Raw genomic sequence first — 19,528 nt, 5'->3', positions numbered from 1 at the left:
TCTGCCTCTCTGTCTGCCTCTCTGTCTGCCTGTCTGTCTACCTGTCTCTCTCTCTCTCTGCCTGTCTGTCTACCTGTCTCTCTCTCTCCCTGCCTGCCTGCCTGCCTGTCTGCCTGTCTGTCTGTCTGTCTGTCTGTCTGTCTGTCTGTCTGTCTGTCTGTCTGTCTGTCTGTCTGTCTGTCTGCCTGTCTGTCTACCTGTCTGCCTGCCTGTCTCTCTCTCTCTGCCTGCCTGTCTGCCTGTCTGTCAGGACGGAGACAGTGGTGGAGAAGATGCTAACCAACTGGATGTCCATCTGTCTCTACTCCTTCCTCAAGGTACAGATGTGTGTGTGTGTGTGTGTGTGTGTGTGTGTGTGTGTGTGTGTGTGTGTGTGTGTGTGTGTGTGTGTGTGTGTGTGTGTGTGTGTGTGAGCGCACGCGGAGCTAAATGTCTCCATTTTGTACAATTTTTCTGCCGTCCCCATTTTTCCCATGAACACGTGTATCTGACTCTCCTACTGTGTGTGTGTGCGTGTCTGTGTGTGTGTGCGTGCGTGTCTGTGTGCCCCTGTAGGAGGTGGCTGGGGAGCCCCTGTATATGCTGTACAGAGCCATCAAGTACCAGGTGGATAAGGGACCAGTAGACGCTGTGACGGGGAAGGCCAAGCGTACCCTGAACGACAGCCATCTGCTGAGAGAGGACATCGACTACTGCTCTATCGTATGTCTCAGCCAAGCTCTCCCTCTCTCCTCTCCCTCTCTACTCTCTACTCTCCTCTCTAGTCTCCTCTCTACTCTCCTCTCTACACTCCTCTCTACTCTCCTCTCTACTCTCCTCTCTACACTCCTCTCTACTCTCCTCTCTACTCTCTCTCTCTGTCTCTCCTCTCCCTCTCTCCTCTCTACTCTCCTCTCTACTCTCCTCTCTACACTCCTCTCTACTATCCTCTCTACTCTCTCTCTCTGTCTCTCCTCTCCCTCTCTCCTCTCTACTCTCCTCTCTAGTCTCCTCTCTACTCTCCTCTCTACTCTCCTCTCTACTCTCCTCTCTACTCCTCTCTACTCTCCTCTCTACTCTCCCTCTCTCCTCTCCCTCTCTACTCTCCTCTCTACTCTCCTCTCTAGTCTCCTCTCTACTCTCCTCTCTACTCTCCTCTCTACTCTCCCTCTCTACTCTCTCTCTCTGTCTCTCCTCTCCCTCTCTCCTCTCTACTCTCCTCTCTACTCTCCTCTCTACTCTCTCTCTCTCTCTCTCTCCTCTCCCTCTCTCCTCTCTACTCTCTCTCTCTGTCTCTCCTCTCCTCTCTCCTCTCTACTCTCCTCTCTACTCTCCTCTCTACTCTCCTCTCTCTCTCCTCTCTAGTCTCCTCTCTACTCTCCTCTCTACTCTCCTCTCTACTCTCTCTCTCTGTCTCTCCTCTCCCTCTCTCCTCTCTACTCTCCTCTCTACTCTCCTCTCTACTCTCTCTCTCCTCTCCCTCTCTCCTCTCTACTCTCTCTCTCTGTCTCTCCTCTCCCTCTCTCCTCTCTACTCTCCTCTCTACTCTCCTCTCTACTCTACTCTCCTCTCCCTCTCTACTCTCCTCTCTCTCTCTCTCTCTCTCTGTCTCTCTACTCTCCTCTCTCCTCTCTACTCTCCTCTCTACTCTCCTCTCTACTCTCCTCTCTACTCTCCTCTCTACTCTCCTCTCTCCTCTCTACTCTCCTCTCTACTCTCTCTCTCTGTCTCTCTGGGCTTTTTCTTTTAGTTCATTCACTGCCAGACCAAATCCACCAGAGGCACTGATTGTCCCAGGTAGCTGTACCATTGGACATGTTTCCTATTTGAAGGACTGTCTGCTGCTCTGATTCCTGGATGTCCAGTTGATTCTTTATTCCTGAAGAATGTTAAGTTGTTCCTGTAGATCTTGATCTGTTGGTGACAGTAGGGACAACTGGGTAGAGCAGGAGGGGCTACAGACCTGTCCAACAACACTGGTAGTTTGTTGAAGTAGACGTTGAACAGGTTTGGACTTAAACTGCACCCTTGCCTCACTCCTCGCCCCCCTTGTGCAAAGAACTCGTTTCTTTTATTTTTCAGTTTAATACTACATGTGTTTTTAGATGTGGTATATTTTACCCCCATCGTCGCTGTTCTGTAATATAATCCATCATCCATATGGAATCAAAAGCAACACATGAAAATCAACAAAACACGCAATTACTTTTTCCTCTGCTGGTTTATTAGTGAGTGTAATGCGAGTATGTGGTCTGTTGTCCCGTGTCTGGGTAGAAAAGAGAATTTGTGTTTTGCTGAGAGCGTTACGTTGCCCGGGGAAGGTCTGTATTCGGTCACTGAGAACGGTTTCCCCATGTTACTGGTGACACATAGTTATTAGGGTCTCATTTGTCAGCTTTTATATATGGGGTTCCAAATACCAAGTAAGTATGTGGACACCTGCTCGTCCAACATCTCATTCCAAAATCATGGTCATCATCTGATTTTATCCACCTGTCAGCGGCGGGTGCGGCGAAATAGCCGAATCCACTCATTTGAAGGGGTGTCCACATACTTTTGGCCATGTAGTGTATCAGGGAAGCAGCCACTCTCCAAAACCAGGTTGAACAGTTTGAATAAGGCGTCCTGCAGCTCAGGAGGTGTATTTAATTCCTGATGCTGTCACCTTTCAGGTGTCTTTAAGGCTTTTCTTCCAAAGTTCAGCCTCAGTCATTTGTTAGTCAGTTGGGTTCTGGTTGTTTTTAATTGTGTTTTCTAGGAAGATGAGTTTTTCTTGCATATTTGTTTTGGTTTAAAGTAAGGTCTTGTGATGGTATTTTCTCTCTCTCTCTCTCTCTCTCTCTCTCTCTCTCTCTCTCTCTCTCTCTCTCTCTCTCTCTCTCTCTCTCTCTCTCTCTCTCTCTCTCTCTCTCTCTCTCTCTCTCTCTCTCTCTCTCTCTACTCTTCCTCTCTCGCTCTCTCTCTCTCTCTCTCTCTCTCTCTCTCTCTGTCTCTCTCTGTCTCTCTCTGTCTCTCTCTCTCTCTCTCTCTCTCTCTCTCTCTCTCTCTCTCTGTGTCTCTGTGTCTCTCTCTGCTCTCTCTCTGTCTCTCTCTCCTCTTCCAACTCTACCTTAGTTTCCTTGGTTTGTGTGTTGACATCGTCCCCCCTCCTCTCTCCTCTGGTCAGACTCTGACGGTGATGGTGAAGAGTGGTGTGGAGGTGCAGCCGTGTCCCGTCAAGGTGTTGGACACTGACACCATCACACAGGTCAAAGACAAGATCCTAGACCAGATCTATAAAGGAGCTCCCTTCTCACAGAGACCTGCTGCAGACTCACTAGACCTGGGTAAGGAATAGAGTCCTGGGTAAGGAATAGAGACCCGGGTAAGGAATAGAGGCCTGGGTAAGGAATAGAGTCCTAGGTAAGGAATAGAGGCCTGGGTAAAAAATAGAGGCCTGGGTAAGGAATAGAGGCCTGGGTAAGGAATAGAGGCCTGGGTAAGGAATAGAGGCCTGGGTAAGGAATAGAGGCCTGGGTAAGGAATAGAGGCCTGGGTAAGGAATAGAGTCCTAGGTAAGGAATAGAGGCCTGGGTAAAAATAGAGGCCTGGGTAAGGAATAGAGGCCTGGGTAAGGAATAGAGGCCTGGGTAAGGAATAGAGGCCTGGGTAAGGAATAGAGGCCTGGGTAAGGAATAGAGGCCTGGGTAAGGAATAGAGGCCTGGGTAAGGAATAGAGGCCTGGGTAAGGAATAGAGGCCTGGGTAAGGAATAGAGGCCTTGGGTAAGGAATAGAGGCCTTGGGTAAGGAATAGAGGCCCGTGTAAGGAATAGAGTCCCGGGTAAGGAATAGAGTCCCGGGTAAGGAATAGAGTCCCGGGTAAGGAATAGAGTCCCGGGTAAGGAATAGAGTCCCGGGTAAGGAATAGAGTCCCGGGTAAGGAATAGAGTCCCGGGTAAGGAATAGAGTCCCGGGTAAGGAATAGAGTCCCGTGTAAGGAACAGAGGCCCGTGTAAGGAATAGAGGCCCGGGTAAGGAATAGAGTCCCGGGTAAGGACTATAGGCCCGGGTAAGGACTAGAGGCCCGGGTAAGGAATAGAGTCCCGTGTAAGGAATAGAGGCCCGGGTAAGGAATAGAGGCCCGGGTAAGGAATAGAGGCCCGGGTAAGGAATAGAGGCCCGGGTAAGGAATAGAGGCCCGGGTAAGGAATAGAGGCCCGGGTAAGGAATAGAGGCCCGGGTAAGGAATAGAGGCCCGGGTAAGGAATAGAGGCCCGGGTAAGGAATAGAGGCCCGGGTAAGGAATAGAGGCCCGGGTAAGGAATAGAGTCCCGGGTAAGGAATAGAGTCCCGGGTAAGGACTATAGGCCCGGGTAAGGACTATAGGCCCGGGTAAGGAATAGAGGCCCGGGTAAGGAACAGAGGCCCGGGTAAGGAATAGAGGCCCGGGTAAGGAATAGAGGCCCGGGTAAGGAATAGAGGCCCGGGTAAGGAATAGAGGCCCGGGTAAGGAATAGAGTCCCGGGTAAGGAATAGAGTCCCGGGTAAGGAATAGAGGCCCGGGTAAGGACTATAGGCCCGGGTAAGGACTATAGGCCCGGGTAAGGAATAGAGGCCCGGGTAAGGAACAGAGGCCCGGGTAAGGAATAGAGGCCCGGGTAAGGAATAGAGGCCCGGGTAAGGAATAGAGGCCCGGGTAAGGATTAGAGGCCCGGGTAAGGTATAGAGGCCCGGGTAAGGATTAGAGGCCCAGGTAAGGAATAGAGTCCTGGGTAAGGACTAGAGGCCTGGGTAAGGAATAGAGTCCTGGGTAAGGAATAGAGTCCTGGGTAAGGAATAGAGGCCCGGGTAAGGAATAGAGGCCCGGGTAAGGAATAGACCAGTGCTCTGGTTTCCAGAACCAATGTAAGGAATAATGAGTTGTAATAATTTAGTTGGTAAAGCACCTTTCGTTCAACGCTTTGCAGCCCAAAGTGCAAACAGATATTTATTTGAAATCACACTCGGGCAATGAACTAATTTACCTGAGACCTGACCTGTGTTAGCAAACTCAGTCTTGTAGCATTCAGACAACCCGGGTTCAACCCAGTCTTGTAGCATTCAGACAACCTGGGTTCAACCCAGTCTTGTAGCATTCAGGCAACCTGGGTTCAACCCAGTCTTGCAGCATTCAGACAACCCGGGTTCAACCCAGTCTTGTAGCATTCAGACAACACGGGTTCAACCCAGTCTTGTAGCATTCAGACAACCTGGGTTCAACCCAGTCTTGTAGCATTCAGACAACCCGGGTTCAACCCAGTCTTGCAGCATTCAGACAACCTGGGTTCAACCCAGTCTTGTAGCATTCAGACAACCCGGGTTCAACCCAGTCTTGTAGCATTCAGACAACCTGGGTTCAACCCAGTCTTGTAGCATTCAGACAACCTGGGTTCAACCCAGTCTTGTAGCATTCAGGCAACCTGGGTTCAACCCAGTCTTGTAGCATTCAGACAACCCGGGTTCAACCCAGTCTTGTAGCATTCAGACAACCTGGGTTCAACCCAGTCTTGCAGCATTCAGACAACACGGGTTCAACCCAGTCTTGTAGCATTCAGACAACCTGGGTTCAACCCAGTCTTGTAGCATTCAGGCAACCTGGGTTCAACCCAGTCTTGCAGCATTCAGACAACCCGGGTTCAACCCAGTCTTGTAGCATTCAGACAACACGGGTTCAACCCAGTCTTGTAGCATTCAGACAACCTGGGTTCAACCCAGTCTTGTAGCATTCAGACAACCCGGGTTCAACCCAGTCTTGCAGCATTCAGACAACCTGGGTTCAACCCAGTCTTGTAGCATTCAGACAACCCGGGTTCAACCCAGTCTTGTAGCATTCAGACAACCTGGGTTCAACCCAGTCTTGTAGCATTCAGACAACCTGGGTTCAACCCAGTCTTGTAGCATTCAGGCAACCTGGGTTCAACCCAGTCTTGCAGCATTCAGACAACCTGGGTTCAACCCAGTCTTGCAGCATTCAGACAACCCGGGTTCAACCCAGTCTTGTAGCATTCAGACAACCCGGGTTCAACCCAGTCTTGTAGCATTCAGACAACCCGGGTTCAACCCAGTCTTGTAGCATTCAGACAACCTGGGTTCAACCCAGTCTTGCAGCATTCAGACAACCCGGGTTCAACCCAGTCTTGCAGCATTCAGACAACTCGGGTTCAACCCAGTCTTGCAGCATTCAGACAACCCGGGTTCAACCCAGTCTTGTAGAATTCAGGCAACCTGGGTTCAACCCAGTCTTGTAGCATTCAGACAACATATATGATTTGTCTCGTCAGAATGGCGATCGGGACAGGCGGGTCACCTGACACTGTCAGACGATGATGTCACAGCGATCGTCCAGGGGCGCTGGAAGAAACTCAACACTCTGCAGCACTACAAGGTACCACACACACACACACACACACACACACACACACACACACACACACACACACACACACACACACATCCACTACACACAGAGACCACTATACAACCACCACTACACACAGAGACTACTATTACAACCACCACTACACACAGAGACCACTATACAACCACCACTACACACAGAGACAACTATACAACCACCACTACACACAGAGACCACTATACAACCACCACTACACACAGAGACCACTATACAACCACCACTACACACAGAGACAACTATACAACCACCACTACACACAGAGACAACTATACAACCACCACTACACACAGAGACCACTATACAACCACCACTACACACAGAGACCACTATACAACCACCACTATACACAGAGACCACTAGAGTGGTGTTCAGTAGCAGTGCAGAGTGGTGTTCAGTAGGAGTGCAGAGTGGTGTTCAGTAGGAGTGCAGAGTGGTGTTCAGTAGGAGTGCAGAGTGGTGTTCAGTAGGAGTGCAGAGTGGTGTTCAGTAGGAGTGCAGAGTGGTGTTCAGTAGGAGTGCAGAGTGGTGTTCAGTAGGAGTGCAGAGTGGTGTTCAGTAGGAGTGCAGAGTGGTGTTCAGTAGGAGTGCAGAGTGGTGTTCAGTAGGAGTGCAGAGTCTTGTTCAGTAGGAGTGCAGAGTCTTGTTCAGTAGGAGTGTAGAGTGGTGTTCAGTAGGAGTGCAGAGTGGTGTTCAGTAGGAGTGCAGAGTGGTGTTCAGTAGGAGTGCAGAGTGGTGTTCAGTAGGAGTGCAGAGTGGTGTTCAGTAGGAGTGCAGAGTGGTGTTCAGTAGGAGTGCAGAGTGGTGTTCAGTAGGAGTGCAGAGTGGTGTTCAGTAGGAGTGCAGAGTGGTGTTCAGTAGGAGTGCAGAGTGGTGTTCAGTAGGAGTGCAGAGTGGTGTTCAGTAGGAGTGCAGAGTGGTGTTCAGTAGGAGTGCAGAGTGGTGTTCAGTAGGAGTGCAGAGTGGTGTTCAGTAGGAGTGCAGAGTGGTGTTCAGTAGGAGTGCAGAGTGGTGTTCAGTAGGAGTGCAGAGTGGTGTTCAGTAGGAGTGCAGAGTGGTGTTCAGTAGGAGTGCAGAGTGGTGTTCAGTAGGAGTGCAGAGTGGTGTTCAGTAGGAGTGCAGAGTGGTGTTCAGTAGGAGTGCAGAGTGGTGTTCAGTAGGAGTGCAGAGTGTCTTATCCAATCAGAAACACTAACCCTTGTGCTGATGTGTTGCCCACCGAACACAGCTTGGATGTTGATAGCTTTTGGTGTTTTCTCTCCTCAGGTGCCAGACGGAGCAACAGTGGCTCTGATCCCCAGATCAGCTGCTGTCGTGGGGATTCACCAGGTCTACCAGACTGGAGAGAGTAAACACTGTTATACTACTGTAGAACCTGTTATTATAGAACCTGTTATACTATAGAACCTGTTATACTACTATAGAACCTGTTATTATAGAACCTGTTATACTATAGATCCTGTTATACTACTATAGAACCTGTTATACTACTATAGAACCTGTTATACTACTATAGAACCTGTTATTATAGAACCTGTTATACTACTGTAGAACCTGTTATTATAGAACCTGTTATACTACTGTAGAACCTGTTATACTACTATAGAACCTGTTATTATAGAACCTGTAATACTACTATAGATCCTGTTATACTACTATAGAACCTGTTATACTACTATAGAACCTGTTATACTACTATAGATCCTGTTATACTACTATAGAACCTGTTATACTACTATAGAACCTGTTATACTACTATATAACCTGTTATTATAGAACCTGTTATACTATAGAACCTGTTATTATAGAACCTGTTATACTACTGTAGAACCTGTTATACTACTGTAGAACCTGTAATACTACTATATAACCTGTTATACTACTACAGAACCTGTTATTATAGAACCTGTTATACTACTGTAGAACCTGTTATACTACTATAGAACCTGTTATACTATAGAACCTGTTATACTACTATAGAACCTGTTATTATAGAACCTGTTATACTATATAGAACCTGTTATACTACTATAGAGCCTGTTTAATACTATAGAACCTGCTATACTATATAACCTGTTATACTATATAGAACCTGTTATACTACTATAGAACCTGTTATACTACTCTAGAACCTGTTATACTATATAGAACCTGTTATACTATATAGAACCTGTTATAATACTATAGAACCTGTTATACTATATATAACCTGTTATACTATAGAGCCTGTTTAATACTATATAGCCTGTTATACTACTATAGAACCTGTTATACTATAGAGCCTGTTTAATACTATATAGCCTGTTTAATACTATATAGCCTGTTATACTACTATAGAACCTGTTATACTACAATATAGCCTGTTATAATACTATATAGCCTGTTATAATACTATATAGCCTGTTTAATACTATATAGCCTGTTTAATACTATATAGCCTGTTTAATACTATATAGCCTGTTTAATACTATATAGCCTGTTTAATACTATATAGCCTGTTATAATACAATATAGCCTGTTTAACACTATATAGCCTGTTTAATACTATATAGCCTGTTATACTATATAACCTGTTATACTACTATATAGCCAGTTTAATACTATATAGCCTGTTTAATACTACTATATTGCCTGTTATACTACTATATAGCCTGTTTAATACTACTATATAGCCTGTTTAATACTATATAGCCTGTTATAATACTATATAGCCTGTTATAATACTATATAGCCTGTTTAATACTATATAGCCTGTTTAATACTATATAGCCTGTTTAATACTATATAGCCTGTTATAATACTATATAGCCTGTTATAATACTATATAGCCTGTTATAATACTATATAGCCTGTTTAATACTATATAGCCTGTGTAATACTATATAGCCTGTTATAATACTATATATAGCCTGTTTAATACTATATAGCCTGTTATAATACTATATAGCCTGTTTAATACTATATAGCCTGTGTAATACTATATAGCCTGTTTAATACTATATAGCCTGTTATAATACTATATAGCCTGTTTAATACTATATAGCCTGTTATACTATATAGCCTGTTTAATACTATATAGCCTGTTATAATACTATATAGCCTGTTATAATACTATATAGCCTGTTTAATACTATATAGCCTGTTATAATACTATATAGCCTGTTTAATACTATATAGCCTGTGTAATACTATATAGCCTGTTTAATACTATATAGCCTGTTTAATACTATATAGCCTGTTATAATACTATATAGCCTGTTTAATACTATATAGCCTGTTTAATACTATATAGCCTGTTATAATACTATATAGCCTGTTTAATACTATATAGCCTGTTTAATACTATATAGCCTGTTTAATACTATATAGCCTGTTATACTACTATATAGCCTGTTATACTACTATATAGCCTGTTATAATACTATATAGCCTGTTATACTACTATATAGCCTGTTATACTACTATGTAGCCTGTTTAATACTATATAGCCTGTTTAATACTATATAGCCTGTTTAATACTATATAGCCTGTTATAATACTATATAGCCTGTTATAATACTATATAGCCTGTTATAATACTATATAGCCTGTTATAATACTATATAGCCTGTTTAATACTATATAGCCTGTTATAATACTATATAGCCTGTTATAATACTATATAGCCTGTTATAATAGAATATAGCCTGTTTAATACTATATAGCCTGTTATAATACTATATAGCCTGTTATAATACTATATAGCCTGTTATAATACTATGTAGCCTGTTTAATACTATGTAGCCTGTTTAATACTATATAGCCTGTTTAATACTGTATAGCCTGTTTAATACTATATAGCCTGTATAATACTATATAGCCTGTTATAATACTATATAGCCTGTTATAATACTATGTAGCCTGTTTAATACTATGTAGCCTGTTTAATACTATATAACCTGTTTAATACTATATAGCCTGTTATAATACTATATAACCTGTTATAATACTATATAGCCTGTTATAATACTATATAGCCTGTTATAATACTATGTAGCCTGTTTAATACTATGTAGCCTGTTATACTATATAGAACCTGTTATAATACTATATAGCCTGTTTAATACTATATAGCCTGTTTAATACTATATAGCCTGTTTAATACTATATAGCCTGTTATAATACTATATAGCCTGTTTAATACTATATAGCCTGTTTAATACTATATAGCCTGTTATAATACTATATAGCCTGTTATAATACTATGTAGCCTGTTTAATACTATATAGCCTGTTTAACACTATATAGCCTGTTATAATACTATATAGCCTGTTATAATCCTATGTAGCCTGTTTAATCCTATGTAGCCTGTTTAATACTATGTAGCCTGTTATACTATATAGAACCTGTTATAATACTATATAGCCTGTTTAATACTATATAGCCTGTTTAATACTATATAGCCTGTTATAATACTATATAGCCTGTTATAATACTATGTAGCCTGTTTAATACTATATAGCCTGTTTAACACTATATAGCCTGTTATAATACTATATAGCCTGTTATAATCCTATGTAGCCTGTTTAATCCTATGTAGCCTGTTTAATACTATGTTAGAACTGTTTCCAAAATGGCACCCTATACATGTATCAGAGAGATGTACTACTATAGTATAAATTCCCCCTGTCCAAAATGGCACCCTATTCCCCTTGGTAGGACACTAGTTTTAGGGAATACAGTGCCATTTCAATTGAAGTGTGACCTGGAAGTGTGTCCCTCTGTGCGCTCCGTAGAGACACCCATGTTGGAGGGGGATGGGGAGGAGGGGCTGAGGCTGTGGCACCTGGTGAAGTCCAACGAGGAACCAGAGATCCCCAAACACAGGAAGAGCAGCATGAGAGAGAGGGAGAGGGCCAAGGCCATACCAGAGATATACCTGACACGACTACTATCTATGAAGGTAGGTACACACACACACACACACACACACACACACACACACACACACACACACACACACACACACAGAGGGAGAGGGCCAAGGCCATACCAGAGATATACCTGACACGACTACTATCTATGAAGGTAGGTACACACACACACACACACACACACACACACACACACACACACACACACACACACAGGGAGAGGGCCAAGGCCATACCAGAGATATACCTGACACGACTACTATCTATGAAGGTAGGTACACACACACACACACACACACACACACACACACACACACACACACACACAGAGGGAGAGGGCCAAGGCCATACCAGAGATATACCTGACACGACTACTATCTATGAAGGTAGGTACACACACACACACACACACACACACACACACACACACAGAGGGAGAGGGCCAAGGCCATACCAGAGATATACCTGACACGACTACTATCTATGAAGGTAGGTACACACACACACACACACACACACACACACACACACACACACACACACACACAGAGGGAGAGGGCCAAGGCCATACCAGAGATATACCTGACACGACTACTATCTATGAAGGTAGGTACACACACACACACACACACACACACACACACACACACACACACACACACACACACACACACACACACACAGAGGGAACAGACCAAGGCCATACCAGTTACATACTGTATTTCCCAAACTGTTTGAATGTAGAAGCTCTATAGATATGTAGCTGGTAGAGTTTATATACCTAGCTGTTGTGTCTCTCTCCCCTCCAGGGGACGCTGCAGAAGTTCGTTGACGATGTGTTCGTAGCCATCCTCAACACCAAGCGCCCTCCTCCCATCGCTGTGCGCTTCTTCTTTGACTTCCTGGATGACATGGCGGAGAAACACGGCATCGACGACCCCGAGACCGTGCACATCTGGAAGACCAACAGGTCAGACAACCATTGGCTGATTGATGTTTACTGTTCTTCAAGAGATCCAACCATTGGCTGATTGATGTTTACTGTTCTTCAAGAGATCCAACGGGCCCAGTCAGTCACTGGGTCCTGGTTTGTCTTTCTGTAAAGTCTACAGTGCTTTGCAAAAGTATTCATCCCCCTTGGCGTATTTTCCTATTTTGTTGCTTTACAACCTGTAATTTATATGGGTTTTTATTTGGATTTCATGTAATGGACATACACAAAATTGAAAATACACAAAAACATACACAAAACTTGAAGGAGCTGGAGCAGTTTCTCCTTGAAGAAATGGCAAAAATCCCAGTGGCGAGATGTGCCAAGCTTATAGAGACATACCCCAAGAGACTTTCTGCAAAAGGTGGCTCTACCAAGTATTGACTTTGGGGGGGGTGAATAGTTATGCAGTCTCAAGTTTTCATTTTTTTTTTGTCTTATTTCTTGTTTGTTTCACAATCAGACCTATTTTGCATCTTCAAAGTGGTGGGCATGTTGTGTCAATCAAATGATACAAACCCACATGAAATCTATTTTAATTCCAGGTTGTAGGGCAACAAGAAAAGGAAAAATGTCAAGGGGGGGTGAATACTTTCACAAGCCACTGTAAATACATTTTTAAAAGAAGCAGCTTTTGGGAAGCTGCTGTCTAACAGAACATAGAACTTAATGGAAGTCTGCTGTCTAACAGAACATAGAACTTAATGGAAGTCTGCTGTCTAACAGAACATAGAACTTAATGGAAGTCTGCTGTCTAACAGAACATAGACCTTCATGGAAGTCTGCTGTCTAACAGAACATAGAACTTAATGGAAGTCTGCTGTCTAACAGAACATAGAACTTAATGGAAGTCTGCTGTCTAACAGAACATAGAACTTAATGGAAGTCTGCTGTCTAACAGAACATAGAACTTAATGGAAGTCTGCTGTCTAACAGAACATAGAACTTAATGGAAGTCTGCTGTCTAACAGAACATAGAACTTAATGGAAGTCTGCTGTCTAACAGAACATAGAACTTAATGGAAGTCTGCTGTCTAACAGAACATAGAACTTAATGGAAGTCTGCTGTCTAACAGAACATAGAACTTAATGGAAGTCTGCTGTCTAACAGAACATAGACCTTCATGCAAGTCTGCTGTCTTCTATTATAAAAGTTCACTGAAAATTAGAGGAGTGTGAGACTTTCAATGGTCGTTTCTGAGATCGACTGCATTGCAGTCACTGACTGAGCAGACTGACTGAGCAGACTGACTGAGCAGACTGAATGAGCAGACTGACTGAGCAGACTGACTGAGCAGACTGAATGAGCAGACTGAATGAGCAGACTGACTGAGCAGACTGACTGAGCAGACTGAATGAGCAGACTGACTGAGCAGACTGACTGAGCAGACTGACTGAGCAGACTGACTGAGCAGACTGACTGAGCAGACTGACTGAGCAGACTGACTGAGCAGACTGAATGAGCAGACTGACTGAGCAGACTGACTGAGCAGACTGACTGAGCAGACTGAATGAGCAGACTGACTGAGCAGACTGACTGAGCAGACTGACTGAGCAGACTGACTGAGCAGACTGACTGAGCAGACTGACTGAGCAGACTGACTGAGCAGACTGACTGAGCAGACTGACTGAGCAGACTGACTGAGCAGACTGACTGAGCAGACTGAATGAGCAGACTGACTGAGCAGACTGACTGAGCAGACTGACTGAGCAGACTGAATGAGCAGACTGAATGATCTCCTTGCGTCCTGAGTTTCCCTGGGTAACCACCTCTCCTCCCTCCCTTTCCTCCAGCCTGCCTCTGAGGTTCTGGGTCAACATCCTGAAGAACCCTCAGTTTGTGTTTGATGTCCAGGTGACGGATAGCGTGGACGCCGTCCTCTCGGTCATCGCTCAGACGTTCATCGACTCCTGTACCACCTCCGAACACAAAGTCGGACGGGTCAGTCATTTTATTTATTTGAAAATAGTATTTTTATAGAAATTTCACAAATGTTCTCCGGGTATTAAGAGAGAACAAAGAAAACAAAACAAAAAAAGACAGATATTAAACACACAAAAGCTCAGTTTAGAAAAGGAATTGGGTCCAACACATGGAACATAAAGTGTAATTCTGAGACAAGTAAACAACCACCATTCTTGTCACGCCCTGACCATAGAGAGCCCTCTGGGTTTTCTAGGTGTTGTGTTTCTACGTTGGCGTGTGTGTCTGGGCCCCAAGGCGCAGCAGCGTGAGTAGAGTTCCACATATTTATTAAACTTCCCAAAACAACAAATAATTAACCTTACGTAGCGCACATTATAGGCACTATACAAAACAATATCCCACATCACAGGTGGGAAAAAGGGACACACTAAGTATGATCCCCAATTAGAGTTAACGATATGACTTTACGTCCGTCCCCTCGCCCATACCCGGGCGCGAACCAGGGACCCTCTGCACACATCGACAACAGTCACCCTCGAAGCATCGTTACCCATCGCTCCACGAAAGCCGCGGCTGGAGGCACAGGCTGTATCACATTCAGCCGTGATTGAGGGTCCCGTGTGGTGGAGCACAATTGGCCCAGCGTCGTCCGGGTTTGGTCGGGGTAGACCGTCATTGTAAATAATAATTTGTTCTTAACTGACTTGCCTAGTTAATTAAACATTTTAAAATTACATTTTAAAAAAGAGGAGGTTTTTCCCCTCGCTGCGAAGGTTCGGATGTTGTAAAGACTCCTCTTGCACACAGAAGTAACAGGCCTACTAGGGGACTAACAGTAAGCCTCTACACTCTAACCACTAGGCTACCCTGCCGCCTCTACACTCTAACCACTAGGCTACCCTGCCACCCCAATATCTGGGTTGTTAATAATTGTGGTATAGAGCAGAGTTTAGTTTGGACCTTGGGTCTGTCATTTTATAAAATAAATAAAACACAATCCTCTTGTATCTGTTTATTTATTAATTTGAATGAATGAATTTGTTATTTAGAAATCAGTAATCACTGATTGGGTTCAGGACAGGAGATCTCGTAGGTCCTCATCATTTCTGTTCAGAGTGGATAATGCATCACTGATTGGGTTCAGGACAGGAGATCTCATAGGTCCTCATCATTTCTGTTCAGAGTGGATAATGCCGAGGAACAGGAGACTTTGTGTCGTTTAGTATGACGATGATGATGACGATGGTCGTTTTGTTTTTGACAAACATATTCTCTCTTAACGTGGTGATGTTGATTTCCTGCCAACAGGACTCTCCAGTGAACAAGCTGCTCTACGCCAGAGAGATCCCCAGATACAAGCAGCTGGTTGAGAGGTGAGACAGACATTCATAATGAATCAATAGAAACACTCTCCATTCAGGCATTATTATCATTGTTACTCAGGAGCTATTGGAGCTGGGTTATTGGAGCTGGTTATTGGAGCTGGGTTATTGGAGCTGGGTTATTGGAGCTGGTTATTGGAGCTGGTTATTGGAGCTGGTTATTGGAGCTGGGTTATTGCTGGGTTAGCTGGGTTATTGGAGCTGGGTTGGAGCTATTGGAGCTGGTTATTGGAGCTGGTATTGGAGCTGGTTATTGGAGCTGGTTATTGGAGCTGGTTATTGGAGCTGGTTGGTTATTGGAGCTGGTTAGCTGGGGTATTGGAGCTGGTTATTGTAGCTAGCTAGCTGGGTATTGTTGGAGCTGGTGTTATTGGAGCTGGTTATAAATTATGTTGTGGGTATTGCTCCAGGTATTACAGTGTTCTGGGGTATTGTTCCAGCTTACAGGTTTCTGTGGGTATTGTTCCAGGTATTATTGTTCTGTATTACAGGTTCTGTGGGTATTGTTCCAGGTATTACTGTTCTGTGGGTATTGTTCCAGAGTGTTCTGTGGGTATTGTTCCAGGTATTACAGTGTTCTGTGGGTATTGGATTACAGTGTTCAGTGGGTATTGTTCCAGGTATTACAGTGTTCTGTAGTGTTCTGTGGGTATTGTTCCAGGTATTACAGTGTTCTGTGGGTATTGTTCCAGGTATTACAGTGTTCTGTGGGTATTGTTCCAGGTATTACAGTGTTCTGTGGGTATTGTTCCAGGTATTACAGTGTTCTGTGGGTATTGTTCCAGGTATTACAGTGTTCTGTGGGTATTGTTCCAGGTATTACAGTGTTCTGTGGGTATTGTTCCAGGTATTACAGTGTTCTGTGGGTATTGTTCCAGGTATTACAGTGTTCTGTGGGTATTGTTCCAGGTATTACAGTGTTCTGTGTATTGTTCCAGTATTACAGTGTTCTGTGGGTATTGTTCCAGGTATTACAGTGTTCTGTGGGTATTGTTCCAGGTATTACAGTGTTCTGTGGGTATTGTTCCAGGTATTACAGTGTTCTGTGGGTATTGTTCCAGGTATTACAGTGTTCTGTGGGTATTGTTCCAGGTATTACAGTGTTCTGTGGGTATTGTTCCAGGTATTACAGTGTTCTGTGGGTATTGTTCCTAGTGTGTTACAGTGTTCTGTGGGGTATTGTTCCAGGTATTACAGTGTTCTGTGGGTATTGTTCCAGGTATTACAGTGTTCTGTGGGTATTGTTCTGGTATTACAGTGTTCTGTGGGTATTGTTCCAGGTATTACAGTGTTCTGTGGGTATTGTTCCAGGTATTACAGTGTTCTGTGTTCCAGGTATTACAGTGTTCTGTGGGTAGGTATTACAGTGTTCTGTGGGTATTGTTCCAGGTATTACAGTGTTCTGTGGGTATTGTTCCAGGTACCCAGTGTTTTCTGTGGGTATTGTTCCAGGTATTACAGTGTTCTGTGGGTATTGTTCCAGGTATTACAGTGTTCTGTGGGTATTGTTCCAGGTATTACAGTGTTCTGTGGGTATTGTTCCAGGTATTACAGTGTTTTGTGGGTATTGTTCCAGGTATTACAGTGTTCTGTGGGTATTGTTCCAGGTATTACAGTGTTTTGTGGGTATTGTTCCAGGTATTACAGTGTTCTGGGGTATTGTTCCAGGTATTACAGTGTTCTGTGGGTATTGTTCCAGGTATTACAGTGTTTTGTGGGTATTGTTCAGTATTCCAGTGTTCTGTGGGTATTGTTCCAGGTATTACAGTGTTCTGTGGGTATTGTTCCAGGTATTACAGTGTTCTGTGGGTATTGTTCCAGGTATTACAGTGTTCTGTGGGTATTGTTCCAGGTATTACAGTGTTCTGTGGGTATTGTTCCAGGTATTACAGTGTTCTGTGGAGATCCCCAGATACAAGCAGCTGGTTGAGAGGTGAGACAGACATTCATAATGAATCAATAGAAACACTTCCATTCAGGCATTATTATCATTGTTACTCAGGAGCTATTGGAGCTGGGTTATTGGAGCTGGGTTATGGAGCTGGTTATTGGGCTGGTTATTGGAGCTGGTTATTGGAGCTGGTTATTGGAGCTGGTTATTGGAGCTGGTTATTGGAGCTGGGTTATTGGAGCTGGTTATTGGAGCTGGTTATTGGAGCTGGGTTATTGGAGCTGGTTATTGGAGCTGGGTTATTGGAGCTGGGTATTGGAGCTGGGTTATTGGAGCTGGTTATTGGAGCTGGTTATTGGAGCTGGTTATTGGAGCTGGGTTATTGGAGCTGGTTATTGGAGCTGGTTGTTGGAGCTGGTTATTGGAGCTGGTTATTGAGCTGGTTGGTTGGAGCTGGTTATTGGAGCTGGGTTATTGGAGCTGGTTATTGGAGCTGGTTATTGGAGCTGGGTTATTGGAGCTGGTTATTGGAGCTGGTTATTGGAGCTGGTTATTGGAGCTGGTTATTGGAGCTGGGTTATTGGAGCTGGTTATTGGAGCTGGTTATTGGAGCTGGGTTATTGGAGCTGGTTATTGGAGCTGGTTATTGGAGCTGGGTTATTGGAGCTGGTTATTGGAGCTGGGTTATTGGAGCTGGTTATTGGAGCTGGTTATTGGAGCTGGGTTATTGGAGCTGGTTATTGGAGCTGGTTATTGGAGCTGGTTATTGGAGCTGGTTATTGGAGCTGGGTTATTGGAGCTGGTTATTGGAGCTGGTTATTGGAGCTGGGTTATTGGAGCTGGTTATTGGAGCTGGTTATTGGAGCTGGGTTATTGGAGCTGGTTATTGGAGCTGGTTATTGGAGCTGGGTTATTGGAGCTGGTTATTGAGCTGGGTTATTGGAGCTGGGTATTGGAGCTGGGTTATTGGAGCTGGGTATTGGAGCTGGGTTATTGGAGCTGGTTATTGGAGCTGGTTATTGGAGCTGGGTTATTGGAGCTGGTTATTGGAAATAGGTTATTGGAGCTGGTTATTGGAGCTGGTTATTGGAGCTGGGTTATTGGAGCTGGTTATTGGAGCTGGGTTATTGGAGCTGGTTATTGGAGCTGGTTATTGGAGCTGGGTTATTGGAGCTGGTTATTGGAGCTTGTTATTGGAAATAGGTTATTGGAGCTGGTTATTGGAGCTGGTTATTGGAGCTGGTTATTGGAGCTGGTTATTGGAGCCGGTTATTGGAGCCGGTTATTGGAGCTGAGTTAGTGGAGCTGGTTATTGGAAATAGGTTATTGGAGCTGGGTTATTGGAGCTGGTTATTGGAGCTGGTTATTGGAGCTGGTTATTGAGCCGGTTATTGGAGCCGGTTATTGGAGCCGGTTATTGGAGCCGGTTATTGGAGCCGGTTATTGGAGCCGGTTAGTTGTAGCCGGTTATTGGAGCCGGTTATTGGAGCCGGTTATTGGAGCCGGTTATTGGAGCCGGTTATTGGAAATAGGTTATTGGAGCTGGTTATTGGAGCCGGTTATTGGAGCCGGTTATTGGAGCTGGTTATTGGAGCCGGTTATTGGAGCTGGTTATTGGAGCTAGGTTATTGGAGCTGGTTATTGGAGCTGGGTTATTGGAGCTGGTTATTGGAGCTGGGTTATTGGAGCTGGTTATTGGAGCTGGGTTATTGGAGCTGGTTATTGGAGCCGGTTATTGGAGCCGGTTATTGGAGCCGGTTGTTGGAGCCGGTTGTTGGAGCCGGTTGTTGGAGCCGGTTATTGGAGCCGGTTATTGAGCCGGTTTTGGAGCCGGTTATTGGAGCCGGTTATTGGAGCCGGTTATTGGAGCCGGTTGTTGGAGCCGGTTGTTGGAGCAGGTTATTGAGCCAGTTATTGGAGCCGGTTATTGGAGCCGAGTTATTGGAGCCGGTTATTGGAGCCGGTTATTGGAGCCGGGTATTGGAGCCGGTTATTGGAGCCGGTTATTGGA

At 44.4% G+C, this 19,528-nt stretch overlaps 1 protein-coding gene across 1 annotated transcript in view; it reads left to right on the top strand.

Moving 5' to 3' along the window:
- Nucleotides 1-19,528, top strand: part of plxnb3 (plexin B3) — a 325,474-nt gene that overhangs the window by 245,242 nt on the left and 60,704 nt on the right. Inside the window, exons 26-34 of the mRNA XM_052484163.1 lie at nt 251-317; nt 556-702; nt 3,146-3,305; nt 6,280-6,383; nt 7,680-7,761; nt 11,189-11,355; nt 12,136-12,296; nt 14,112-14,259; nt 15,553-15,617. Of these exons, the coding sequence (XP_052340123.1) occupies nt 251-317; nt 556-702; nt 3,146-3,305; nt 6,280-6,383; nt 7,680-7,761; nt 11,189-11,355; nt 12,136-12,296; nt 14,112-14,259; nt 15,553-15,617 (1,101 nt within the window). The remainder of the gene's footprint in view (nt 1-250; nt 318-555; nt 703-3,145; nt 3,306-6,279; nt 6,384-7,679; nt 7,762-11,188; nt 11,356-12,135; nt 12,297-14,111; nt 14,260-15,552; nt 15,618-19,528) is intronic.

Source organism: Oncorhynchus keta, chromosome 28 (assembly GCF_023373465.1).
Source record: "Oncorhynchus keta strain PuntledgeMale-10-30-2019 chromosome 28, Oket_V2, whole genome shotgun sequence".
NCBI classification, from domain to species: Eukaryota; Metazoa; Chordata; class Actinopteri; order Salmoniformes; family Salmonidae; genus Oncorhynchus; species Oncorhynchus keta.
Note: the sequence above shows the minus strand (reverse complement) of the source record. Positions and strands in the feature narration are given on the sequence as shown.